The sequence below is a fragment of the Gossypium hirsutum genome, chromosome D12 (genome assembly GCF_007990345.1).
Source record: "Gossypium hirsutum isolate 1008001.06 chromosome D12, Gossypium_hirsutum_v2.1, whole genome shotgun sequence".
Lineage (NCBI taxonomy): Eukaryota > Viridiplantae > Streptophyta > Magnoliopsida > Malvales > Malvaceae > Gossypium > Gossypium hirsutum.
In genome coordinates, this window is record NC_053448.1 from 38,457,974 (window position 1) to 38,471,681 (window position 13,708).

Genomic DNA, 13,708 nt, shown 5'->3' on the forward strand with positions numbered 1-13,708 from the left:
TGAATGAAATTTTAATTTTTTATGCTTTATATATTTATAAATTTTAAAGTATTAAATTAAAATTTTATAATATTAGGAGAACCAAAGTGTAATTTTAATTTTACTAATTTAAAATTTAAAAAAAATTAAAAAACCTAAATTGCAATTTTTTTCATTGAATCGCCTGTGGAGCTAAGCTAGGGATTTAATTTTATGACCATTGCATATATGATTTGGTCTACTATAAGAAGCTATTATCCGCGTGAGTTTTATTCAGTTTGTTGATTTTAATTTAGACCCTATTAATTCTTAATTCCATCATATTATTTAATTTTATCTTATGATTTTTTGAATAATTTAATACTTTGTAATACTTAAACACTTTTAAAAATATAATATTATTTTTAATTTAACTGAATGTTAAAGGAAAAGGTGATTTTAGTTTAATATATAACACAAGACTTTTAACAGTTTAATTTTTAATTGTCTAACCTGCTGTTTGGTTGATGAAAAAGGAAAATGAAACACTGCCATGTTTAGTCAATTGCTTTTTTAGTAGAACCCACCTCTTTCTATGTTCACATTATTCAAGACAAAAATCAATTTTGTACTTTCTGCCGTTTACTATCCCTAAAAATGAATGTTGAGTGGGTTTATGGTTTCATATGTAGCTTGAATTTGAGTTGTGTTAGTTGTATTTGTTATTGTAATTTACTAAAAAAAGTTAAGAGAGATAAGGAAGGAGCACTACACTAAAACAGATTTTTAGCGGCGATTGAACAAAAAACGCCGCGAGCATTAGCGGCGCCTTACGTAAAACGCCGCAAAAAACCTAAGCCCAACGACATCGTTTTATACCTTTCAGGGCTTTAGCGGCATTTTAAAAAAAATCGCCGCTAATGCTCAGATCTAAAAAGCGCCGCTAACTCTCATATCTTTAGCGGCGTTTTTGGAAAAGCGCCGCTAATGCTCAGATCTTTAGCGGCATTTTTGAAAAAGCGCCGCTAATTCTCAGATCTTTAGCAGCGTTTTTGGGAAAGCGCCGCTAATGCTTAGATCTTTAGCGGCGTTTTTGGAAAAGCGCCGTTAATGCTCGGGGCTTTAGCGACATTTTTGAAAAAGCGCCGCAAAAACATTTTATCTGTCTATTTACAATTTAATTTGTTTATTTATATTAATTAAAATTTAATTTATTTTTAATTTAATATTTGTTAAAAATGGATAAATTTGAAATAATGACATGTAGAAATAATTTGAAATAAAAAAAAACATAGAAAAATATTTGTTAAAAATGGAGAAATTAAAATACTATTATTTAAAATAATTTTAATTTTTTTGGGTACATGATTGATTAATTTTTAATTTATATATTAAATAATTTCAAATATAATTGTAGAAGATACGATAGTATTAATTTTAAAATATTTAATTTAATTATCATTATAGTTTGGGGTTTAATATATATGGTTTAGGGTATATATATGGTTAATTTAGGATTTAGGGCCGGTTTAAGAGTTGTAATTTTAAGGTTTATAGATTATGGAATTAGAGATTATGGATTAGGGATTCTGATTTAAGGGTTGTGATTTAAGGTTTATGGGTTAGGGGTTAGAGGTTAAGAGTTAGGGATTTAGGGTTTATGGATTCAGTGTCAGGTTAGGCTTTAGAGTTTAGATTAATTAGTGTATTTTAATTTATATATTAAATAATGTTTAGGGGTTAGGGATTCGGGGTCGGGTTAGGGTTTGTGATTTAGACTAATTAGTGTTTTCTAATTTATATATTAAATAATGTTTAGGGTTTAGGGTTTGTGGTTAAGAGTTAGTGATTTAGGGTTTAGAGATTCAGAGTCGGGTTAGGGTTTAAGGTTTAGATTAATTAGTAATTTTTAATTTGTATATTAAATAAGTTCTTATATAATTGTAAAAGAGATAATAATAAATTGTAAAGATTATTAATTTAAAATTGATATGCAATATACAATAATTGAATATAAAAAATTGTAAAATATGCGAGCTTTGGCGGCGTTTATAGCCAAAACGCCGCTAATATGATTTAAAATTTTTCAAAACGGTGTCATTTCATTACAAGAATTTAATTTATTAGTGGCGTTTCTTCTGTAAACGCCGAAAAAGGTAACATTAGCGGTGTTTATGACTAAAAAATATTTAATCTAAACCATTTGATATATTTAAATATTAGATTTAAAAAAATTAATAAATAAAAAAATGTAACAGGTTGATAAGGATAAGTAACTATCTATTTTGGATATATAAGACCAAATTATAACAAATAAAAATAAAATACAAAAACTAAAATCATTCCACATCGAACATCTAGCAAAACAATTATATTTTAGTTAGGAAGAAATATCTCTAATAAAATAGAGATTAGATCGGAAATGAATAATATAAAATCATGATTAACGTCTCAATATTTAATAGAAATTTGATATGTGAGAGATTAATTGCTTACATTGGATAATTCTAACTTAATAATTAATTACAGCCATTTAATCATTTTTTTCTTATTAAAATATACGATATTTATTTTGAGAGTACTTGATTTTTTTTATAAAAATTCAATTTATAAAAAAAAAAATCTTTTATAAAACCACTTAACTAATAATTTTTAACAGACAAAATAAAAGATTTTTAGCATAGCAAAATAGTGTCGTTTTATTCCAAATGAAATAAGTTTTCAAAAACGCCGCAAAAGGTAAGCAATAGCGGCGTTTTTATAAAAAACGCCACAAAAAATAATTTTACTTTAAAAAAATAGCGCCATTTTATATAGCAAAACAGTGTCGTTTTATTCAAAATAAAATAATTTTTAGCGGCGTTTTTATTAAAAACGTCGCAAAAAATTTACTTTAAAAAAATAGGCCATTTTATAAAATCTCCTCCCCCAAAATCCCCAACTTTCCCGCCTAAAATCCCTAATTTCCCCCCTTGAAACCCCCAACTTTACAAACATACCGTCCTTTAAAATTTTTAACTCCATGCCCATAATAAAAACGCCGCAAAAAATTTACTTTAAAAAAATAGGCCATTTTATAAAATCTCCTCCCCCAAAATCCCCAACTTTCCCGCCTAAAATCCCTAATTTCCCCCCTTGAAACCCCCAACTTTACAAACATACCGTCCTTTAAAATTTTTAACTCCATGCCCATTGCTATATTTTCTTCCTCAACCCCAATTCTTAAACGCCCAAAAATCTCTCTTCCTCCATGGAAGCTGCTTCGAGGAATTTATTGAGCTTCATTTCCATGCCACCGACATGTTTCATAGTCGTAAGCACTCTGATATCTCTCCTTTCTCGATTTATTTTTTTAAAAATCTGCTTAAATTAGCTTATTATTCGGTTTTTGTTTAGAGTCCTCCGCCTGAGAATTCTGTATTTATTGAAGGATCCCTTCTGGGTTTCTCAGCTGGTGATTCTTCAATCTTCTATTTTGTTTTCAGGTACCATTTTCTCTTTATGTTCCATTTCTTTTCTTTATTGGATCTTTTAAAAAAAAATTAAAGAAGATATTTTGGGCTTTAGGGTTACTTTTGAATAATTATGGGTTGTTTTTAAGTTTATAACTTGTTGTTTGATTGAAAGCAGAAATATGTGCAGTATGGAAGTTCATGAAGATATGTATACGGCAGTTGAATCAGTGGAGATATGTCTAGTGAGCCCTCCAATGGACGGGACAGGGAAGAGATTGTGGGAAAAGGTGAAGTATTAGCTGGTAGAGTACCACTCATTGCCTAATCTTATTTGCAATCTATTCATTTACATTTGGGACTTTGGTACATTTAGGTGCTATCTACAAAAGCGTGTTCTTAATGTTTCAAGAGGTCCTGCTGTCCGGGCATTGCGTGCACAAACTGACAAACGGGAATATGCAATGGAAATGAAAAATGTGGTTGAGAGGCAAGTTTCTTTCTTTCCATTCCAATTTACATATCCGTTTGTAGCAATTAGCATCTATTGCCATTTCTTTATTAGAAGAATAATTAATATGTTTTAGTAGAATCTTGATTTTGTAACAGCATTGACACTATCTGGCTAACTGATTAATTTTCCTATTCATGATATTTCTAGCTTATAGTTAGGTGCCTATATTATGTAGCATTTGTGATTGAATTGTGATATTCAAAGGCAAATAGATAGACTTTGTAATTCTGATATAATAAAATCGATAAAGAAACATAAGGTCGCATGGAAAAGATAGAAAATCTGTAACTATTTTATTTTCTTTTGCAACATCACAAAAGAATTGTTGCCTCAAAAGTTAAATAATAGTTATAGACAAACATCCATCTAAACCCTTTAAGAGCAACTAGTTATAGGGCTGATGATAACAAAAAGGTCTCAGATAAAAATGAAAATTGTGCAAATAATAGTTAGTTTAAAATGTAGCTTCTCATTCTTTCAGTTTTAATAAAAGGGGAAACTGATTTCTGACGAGCAAGCATAAGAACTTAGAAAAACTTATGGATTGGCTTGAACATAGGTGAGAATGTTTGATTTACTGTTAAATTTCTTAGACTATTGTTCTGAGCTAAAGTGCACTCATGGATTGGCCAGTAGATTTTTTACAATATGTTAGAATCTCTTCTCTTCCTTTTTTTTCTTTAAAAAAATCAATATATTTTCATGTTTCAAAAGAAATGTGATAGCTTCCCTTCTCCAGGAAAATGGAAACCTTCTAGTCAAAAAGAAATGTCAAATTCTTTAGGATTGATCTACAGAATAGTTCTCAGGTCAGCCTTATATCCTGGATTCCAAAAGTGTTAACGTGGATTTTCTTTCTTGATGTTATAAATATATATGTTATTCAATAATTTTTTAAAGGACCTGGATTTATGGTATATCTTTCCCTTTCCACTAATTTCTTCTACTTTAATTGTTACTTCGAGTGTTGTATGCATATGCTGTTTTTTTTCTGTCTTTCTTTAATAGTTAGACTGATAATTGTTACTATGAGTGTTATATCACTTTTGATACCCTTCTGTATCATGAAGTTTGTTATCTGACAAAAGGGATGAGAATTTGGGAGTCGAGTTATAATTTAATTTATTAATGAAATCTTCAGTGCTCAATTTAGGGATTTATTGATGTTTTGCTTGTATGATTTTATGAATCTTGTGCACACAAGTTTCTTATCTGAACATAAGAGATGAGGATTTGGGAGTCGAGTAATAATTTCATTTATCAAAGAAATATCAATTGAGCATGTGCCAGTTTATAATTGTTGTAATATTTATCATTCAGCAGATATTTCCTTTATTTTGTTTGATTTTTTTTATACTTTCCAATTATTTTCCCTTGGTTTAAGACTTTAATTGGCGGCATGAATCTGTTGGCATTATACTTAAGCTTAAGTTAATAATGGCATTTATCAAAGAAATGATTCTTGGGATATAAAGCTGGAATGACCCATATAGTGAGGGAGGTTGAAAAGCCTGGTTCAAGTAATTTTTTCTCTTCTGACCCATCATCTGTAAATTTTGGAATACTAGATAGTCTGTTGCTTATCTGCTGCTATATGAAATAAAACCATGTGCCTTTTATGTGCTTTCTTGCATTGTTTACTTTCCTCCATGGTTAGGTGGATAGCATAATGTATTTATATGTTCTTTTCTTCCTGAACTTCACAAGAAGGAGACATGTGAAGCAGTTACTATCATTGAGACACCAACGATGTATTTCAGCTTCTTTTCGTCTTTCAATGGCTGGATTTGCTACTACTTATTATTATTTGACCTTCTCTTCTACAAGGTAAACTTCTTTTTTTCTCAAATTTGCTTAATTTCGAAACATGATATTTGGGTCTACTGTTTGGTTTCTGAGAAAATTAGAATGCTCCAATATTGAGCTTTATTTTGAGTTTGGATATGCTTTATTTTTGGTTTCTGATATTTGAGTTTGCTTTATTTTGGGTCCGAATCTAAATTGTTACTCGTATGTCAAGAGGGGCTGAGGTAGTTCTTACCATGCTCTGGATATGCTTGATTTGCAATCTGATTTATTAGTATACATCCGAATCCGATTCATTCTAGACCCGATTAAAGGCTATTCTGCATTGAATATACTCAACTGATGAATGGTCTGAATTTATTTCGATGCCCTTATCTTCATTTTAGCCTCAATGTGAGTAATCTTGATGGAACAGAACTTTTTAAAATGTGAAGGTCTACTGCTGCTGCCAATAAATTGGAGCAAGCTGGTTTCCAGAATATAGCTGGTGAACTAGCTTCTTCCATGTCTTTATTAATTCTTGGTTTTGTTGATTTCATTTTTAAATTAGTGGTGTTTTTCGAGATCTGGGTTAAATTATTAAGTTCTAAATTGTTTAACAATAGGTTCTTTGTTTTCTTAAGCAGGGATGATGAAGATGATTTTGTTGCCAAGATGAAGGCAGTTGAGGAAGCCTTGGAAGCAAAACAAAAAGTAACAAATAGCTTGTCTGCTACCTGTTCTTTTTTTTATTTATCATGTTTTATAATTTTGTGACAAATTGTTCTTCGTACTCTGAAGATATTTATGCAAAACTACCCTACGATTCTATTGTATTTATACTGCATGGCTGCACCATGTATTTCTTAACTAGTTTGATAAATTTTATGTGTGGTGTTTAATTTTTCGTTATTGTCTGTGTAATTTGCAGCAAAAACCTACATTTGAGCTATCTTTCCATTGTTTATTTTAGTTTTGATTCTAAGTTTTTATTTTTACTTTAATATTACGACAACTTGAGTTCTAACTTTTGGATTTTAATTGTGTTATTAATTTATTATTTTAAATTCTAAAACTAAATTCATTAAATTTTATATTTAGTTTTAAATTTGAGTAAATAATATTTTTATTTATCCTTAAAAAGTATATTTAGAGTTCAAATTTAAAAAATAAAACATAATATAATATTTATTATAAAAATAAATATTATTTGATTAAAATAATTTTTTAAAGATTATGTTTTTAGCGGTGTTTTTGCTAGAAGCGCCGCTAAAGGTTTGTTCTTTAGCGGCGTTTGTGATAAAAGCGTCGCTAAAGGTCATGGTCTATAGCGGCGTTTGTGATAAAAGCGCCACTAAAGGTCTTGGTCTTTAGCGGCATTTGTGGGAAAAGCGCCGCTAAAGGTCGTGGTCTTTAGCGGCATTTGTGGGAAAAGTGCCGCTAAAGATTATGTTTTTAGTAGCGTTTTTTCCGGCACTTCTCAAAGTGCCGCTAAAAGCCTATTTTGGTGTAGTGGAGAGAACTGAGTTATTATATTAGCAATAAAGGCTTAAATTATTAATATAAAATAATATTATATTAGCAATAAAGGCTTAAAAATTAATTTGCTCCATTTTTTTAAAGTAAGAGTTGATTTGTATTCTTTACATATATAAAAAAAGACTGGAAGGCTAACTATTAATATTCCAATAATTGATCCTAAATAATGTTAGAATTGGGGTGAATCAATCATTAGCTTCTAACAATTAAGTTGCACGTAGTTTTGAATGTTATAAGAGTTGGTTGGTATTTTTCGAGATGCGGAGAACTATTGAGTTGAAATCAGTTTATTTCGTATGGGAATGAAAGATTACTGAGTTGGAGCATGTTTGGGTGAGATCAAGGCTCAAAACTCATGATTAACCCTTTGTAGAGTCTAATCCTAAGTTCAACTTAGGTTGTGAGTTGGATTTGATGTTATTTAAGGTTATTGATTGAAATCATTAAATGAGATTGACTTTAATGTTACTATTGTTCTTGATGATATTGTGGTTTTGGGTGTGCCTCCTATTTTCAGGCAAATTAGAGAAGAAACAAAATTGACATCGCAACGAGACAATATGTCACGTCATGACGTGGCGGTGTTAGTTAAACTCTGTTATCTTTTTTCAATTAAACTTTGATTAGTCTAGGAATATTTTAGTCATATTAGTCTATTTAAAGGGTATTTGTAACCCTTTTTAGCAAGTTGACAGAATATATTTTAAGTGAGATTTTATGAAGATTTTTCGAGAGAGCTTTGTATTCAAGTTTTACGTTAGTACATTATAGGTTTATTTTCTCCATATTATACTCTCATTTGTTTACTCATTTAGTGAAAAGTCAAAACCTCCTTTGCTTGTGGTTTTTATCCTCTTCGAAGGAGTTTTTCACATAAAATATGTGTTTGATCTTCTCCATTTTACTATTTATCTCATTGTTTATACGGATCGATCCCCAACAATGGTGATGATTTTATAGCATTGCTTGTTAAGTATTTATAACCATATAATCGGTTTGGTGTATTATCATGTGTATGTAATATCCATTTTTAGCCCGGGCTCACAAAAAAATAATAAACCCAAAATAATAAAACAAAGTCTAAGTCTAGTACAAAATTATATCATTTGGCCCGATCGGAATGACCCATTACTTGAAAAGGTTGAAGGTCCATCTACAAGCTTATGGAAACATAATCTTTAAGGATATGCAATCTTAGATATGATATGCAATCTTAGAAGATATATTTTGTAATCTTAGAGATTTAATTTGTAGATATCCTTTAATCTTAGCCGTTGATGTAATTGATCTATACCGTTGGGTTTTAGGAGGCTCAGCTATAAATAGAGGCCTCTCCCTTCATTGTAAAGAGGGGAGTGGGGAGTAATAATAATTCTTAAGAGTATTCACTCAAATTTCTCTCTCTCTTGCATTCTTATTTTCTGTGGCTTGTTCTTATTTTGTTGATTTGTGTATAATTTATTTATTGATTTGTATATTGTTGATTTCAAATCTCTTTTTCCATTTTTATTCATTTTCAAATTCATTATTTTCAAATTAGTTTACATTTTATTTTGCCTTATATATATATTATACTCTTTGTTTTAAATTCATTGGTCTTTTATTATTGATGTTATTTAATCCTCTATTTGTTATTTTTTATTAAATTAATTATTTTAATATTATTAATACGATTATATGGCATCATTAATCTTGTATCATTATTATTTACTTTTTTAGGCTTTTAAATTTCAAATTTTGTTATATATATGCATGTATACATACATACGTTTTATAATATATACATATACGTACACATTTTTTAATTTTTTATAAATATATATATACACATAGTTTTATATATTTTCTATGTTTCATAATTTTATATATATACTTATATTTTTTTACATATTAAAATATGTATATTTATATATATATTTTTATTTTCTATAATTCACATACATATATATTTTTATATTTTATAATTTTTATCTATTTTCTTTGTTATTGTTATTTCTTTACTTGATGTTTATTTATTTATTCACATGACCATTATTATCATTATTATATTCTTTAAATGTTTCGATTTTATTTATTTATTTACTTGATATTGTGTATACATGATTGATTTGTTTTTTTATTTATCTTTTCATTATTATTATTATTATTGTTGTTGTTGTTGTTGTTGTTCTTGATCATGCTATTTTTATTTATATTATCACAATTGTTACTCCATTATTTAATTGTTACCCAAATTCGTATAAAGAGAAAATTTTGAAAAATAAAGGCAATACTCGGTATTTGGAATCTTCGAGAAGATTGAACCCTAACGTATTGGGTTCCAACTATTTCGTTGAATCTGAATAATCGAGAATGCTCTTTAATCAAAACATAAATAAAAAACTCATTATCGAGAATTCAATACGTTGTGTCCTAACGCATTGGATATGATACGTTGTTTTCTCGAGATGAGGATTTTTTTCCAAAAATAATAAAGGTAATATTCAATGTTTAGAATTTTGAGAAATTGTGCCCTAACGATTGGGTTGCGATTTCTTCATCCGACTTAAACAATTGAATATCCTTTTAAATTTTATTGCACGAGTTTTTTTGGACAAGCTAGTTTTTGAGGAAGTGAAATATCATGCCTTAACTCATTGGGTGTGACATTTTCTGTTTTCGAAATGAGAGGGTCTTATCGAGTAACTTGATTTATATAAGTTTTTTAAAAAAAAAAACCAAAAGATCGTATTTTAAATCTCTTCAAAGTTTTCAATTTTCGACATTAAGACATTAATTAATTAACTAGGTACCAATTTTTGGGCGTTACGAGGGTGTTAATCCTTCCTTGTACGTAACCGACTCCCGAACCCATTTTTCTAAATTTCGTGGACCAAAATTGTTGTTTTAATAAAGTCAAATTGCTTTTTAAAAATAATCACTTTTTTGAGGTGACCCGATCACACCTAAATAAAAAGGATCGGTGGCGACTCCCATTTTCATTTTTTTTAATCCAAGTTGACCCCGTTTTTCAAAATAAAAAATGGTTTCGACAGTGTATATATATCCTTATTACATTTATTTTTAAAAATTTAAATGATCTATCTATTAATTGGTCGTGTATAAAATTTAAATACAAACTTTAGTATTTATCTAACTTTTATAAAATTCATAATTGAATTTAATGTCACGAGTCAAGTAATACCAACCCAATTAAGAAAATATTAAAGTCCGATTTCAGTCTGGTTTGACATGGAATGAATTTATAATCATGAAATCAACTCAATTATCATGTCATAGATTATAAACTGGTAACCCTATTTAAAAAAATTATAGGGTAACTATAGAATTTAAAATTTTATATGATATTTTCATAATGGCATAATGATTTATTTAGCCCTCCAACTTTACAAAAAAAAATCATTTCAACTTTCCTTTTAACTTTTCGTCTCTTTTAGTTTTTGAACTTATATTTTTTGTCAAACCACTCCAAAATGAATGTAAAATAACGTTTATGAACTTTGCTGATGTGACGTACATGTGGATTGCCACAAGGATGACACGTTAACGTTTAATTAATTTTTTAAAATTTTAAAATTAAAAAAATAAATTATAAAAAGTTATTTTTAAAATTTAAAATTATTTAAAAATTATAAAAATGATAATTTTTAATTTTAAAAAAATAAAAAATATATTTAAATGTTGACATGTCATCCCCATGGCTGTCCACATGTATGCCACATCACTAAAGTTAACATTCTATCCATTTTGAAGTGATTTGACAAAAAATACAAGTTTAAGAGCCAAAAGAGAAAAAAATTAAATGGAGAGCTAAAATGATTTTTTTATTATAAAATTAGAGGGCCAAAAAATCATTATCCCTTTTATAATTTATTTCTAAAAAGAAATTAACCCATTACTTTAAAACTACAAATTATCATATAATTTCTCAATATCTTGCTCTTTAAATTAGCTTTACTTTTTAAATATAAAATTTATGCCCACATTATCGGTATCACAATTTATAATGTATAACACATAGTAGCTTATGATACATTCACCCTTTGAATAAAAATAAAAAAATATTTTTAAAAAATAATATGATGATTTTTAGAAAAAGTAAATGAGGTATCTAAATGTATTTGTTTGATTGAAAACTTTTATCTTATAATTAAAACTAAAATAACTTAGATTAATTAAACCTGACAATCATGTAACACCCCTAACCCGTATCCCTCGCCGGAACTGAGTTACGGAGCATTGCTAGAGTTTACAGATCAAACAGAAAAAAATTTCAACATTTCATATAACATAACATTCATGTAAAAAAACCGATCAAAATCATACATATTGTCTCTTATACGAGCCCTCGAGGCCCAAAATATATATTAGAAACAAATCGGGACTAAATTAGAAACTTAGAGAATTTTTTTAGAAACACTTAATATCTTCAAAGCTGCAGGGTTCACACGGCCGTGTGGCCAGGCCGTGTGACTCACACGGTCAATAAACAAGCCCGTGTCTCAGGCCATGTGGATATTCGAATAAGGGACACACGACCGTGTCTCAGCCCGTGTCCGTGCCTGTGTGGACGAAAATAGGCCATTTTACAAGCCATATTTCTCACCCAATTTGGTGTCAACCTACAATCAACATTATGTATATAAACAAGCCATATTATGACATCCAAAACAAACAAAATCAAGTCTAAAACATGTAGTATATTCACATACAACCAATATTCCCTTAGGCACCTCAAATGACAATTATAAACATGTTTAACCATGTAATCCATGTAACCAAGAAATCAACCAACTTTTGTGTATAATTGCATTAACGCACATGTAAATCATTTACCAAAACTTAACATTTGGTACCAATTGTATCACTTATTCAATAGCATCAAATACATATACACTTACTATAGCATAGTACCAAATTACACCAAGTTATAAAACATACCTCATATGCATATTCAACTACTATTTTTGTAACACCCCAAACCCGGCCTAGACGTTATGGCCGAATCTGACGACGTTACATGGTAGTGTTTTTTGAAAAATATGTCGTCGCTAAATCCTCTTTTCTATCTAACCATTTTTTTATTATCTTATGTTAACTTCAAATCGTGCCGTTTGTTTTCAAAATATTATTCATTTACAAATCATTATTCAATTTCAGTTTTTTTTAAATTTTTATTGTGGAAGCTTTTAAACAGTTTGCTTATTCATGGTATTTTGATAGAACATTAATTTCAATTGAAAACCCGAGTTTTACCTAACACTAGCAGATTTAAATCATAAAACCATATAAAATCTAAATTTTAAACCAAAATTCGTAAAGGCCATAATTACAGCAAAATACTCTCAAACAAAAGTAAAATCATAAATAGGTAGTAAATAGTGTAAAAGAAGTCATGTGGCCACCACTAAGTCCTCTGCTGCACTGATCCGCCTATATCTAGGGATTACCTGTACAGATTAAACAGAAGGGGTGAGTTTACATAAACTCAGTGTGTAATCCCCATACAAATGAACAGACAATAAACAAATAATCACAGTATGGGCTTAAGCCCTTTTTAGTATCAGTATCAGTCCAGTTTGGGCCTTAGCCCATCTCAATACAAAAACAGTCATGCAGTAAGGCTTTAGCCTATCACAATATCAGTAGCAGTAACAAATATGCAGTCAAAAAAATCCTACCGATCCAGCCTCTATACACCATCTCCGTCCAACCTTACACTCCATGTGAGGATATAATCAACCTGCCTATCCCTACACTCCAAGTAGTACCGAATGCGGCTCTAGACAGTAGTTTGCAGCTGAGCTACCAATAAATTAGGCTTGAGGCCTTTCAGTACACTTCCTTCGAATATTATAATTCCCCAACCCAATGTAATGCAATATACAGATATGACATGCTATAACATAATATCATGCATGTAAACAGGGCATACAGTATCAAATTAGTGGGACATCATCAGGCTTAATCATATCAGTCATATAGTCATTTCAGTCAATTAGGAGTCTAGGTAAACTTACCGATCCTACAGTAGGTTCACAGTCGACTTGGGCGGCCCGTGCAACCTTATCAGTCAAACAGTAAAAATGGGCCTACAAGCCAATAATGTTCGCCCATGTGGGCCCACATGACCCAAATTGGCCTTGGCCTCGTGATCCATTTTAATGTAACTCATGCTAGTTAATTATTCATGTGTGTTTCCACTATTTACTTATATGATCCTTCAAACCTGTCTACTTGAGTCACAGCTACTAAATTATTTGTATCTTAAGCTACAAAATTTCGAATTAAGATCCGCAACTTTCCCTGAAACTAGACTCACATATCTTCTTACCATAAAATTTTCAGAATTATTGGTTTAGCCAATAAGTACATTTTATTCTTTGAAGTTCCCCTGTTCTGCTGTTTGACAGTTTCGACCTTTCTGCACTAAAAATTAATTATCTTCTTGTACAAAATT

The 13,708-nt window shown here is 29.6% G+C and overlaps 1 protein-coding gene across 16 annotated transcripts; it reads left to right on the forward strand.

Annotated features, from left to right (window-relative positions):
• Nucleotides 1-3,029: 3,029 nt before the first annotated feature.
• LOC107945575 (uncharacterized) lies at nucleotides 3,030-6,579 on the forward strand. 16 transcript variants are annotated; one of them, XM_041106640.1, is made up of 8 exons: nucleotides 3,038-3,271; nucleotides 3,355-3,443; nucleotides 3,589-3,700; nucleotides 3,787-3,900; nucleotides 4,664-4,733; nucleotides 5,635-5,751; nucleotides 6,165-6,217; nucleotides 6,357-6,579. In XM_041106640.1, the coding sequence occupies exons 4-8, from the start codon at nucleotides 3,888-3,890 to the stop codon at nucleotides 6,386-6,388; spliced, it is 285 nt and encodes a 94-aa protein (XP_040962574.1). In that variant the 5' UTR covers nucleotides 3,038-3,271; nucleotides 3,355-3,443; nucleotides 3,589-3,700; nucleotides 3,787-3,887; the 3' UTR covers nucleotides 6,389-6,579. The 16 variants fall into 16 exon arrangements, 3 of the variants coding, with proteins under 3 accessions (XP_040962574.1, XP_040962573.1, XP_040962575.1); XM_041106639.1 differs by having other exon boundaries at nucleotides 3,039-3,271; nucleotides 5,632-5,751; XR_005921600.1 differs by having other exon boundaries at nucleotides 3,030-3,271; nucleotides 3,787-4,733; nucleotides 5,632-5,751; nucleotides 6,146-6,217.
• The last annotated feature ends 7,129 nt before the right edge of the window (nucleotides 6,580-13,708 follow it).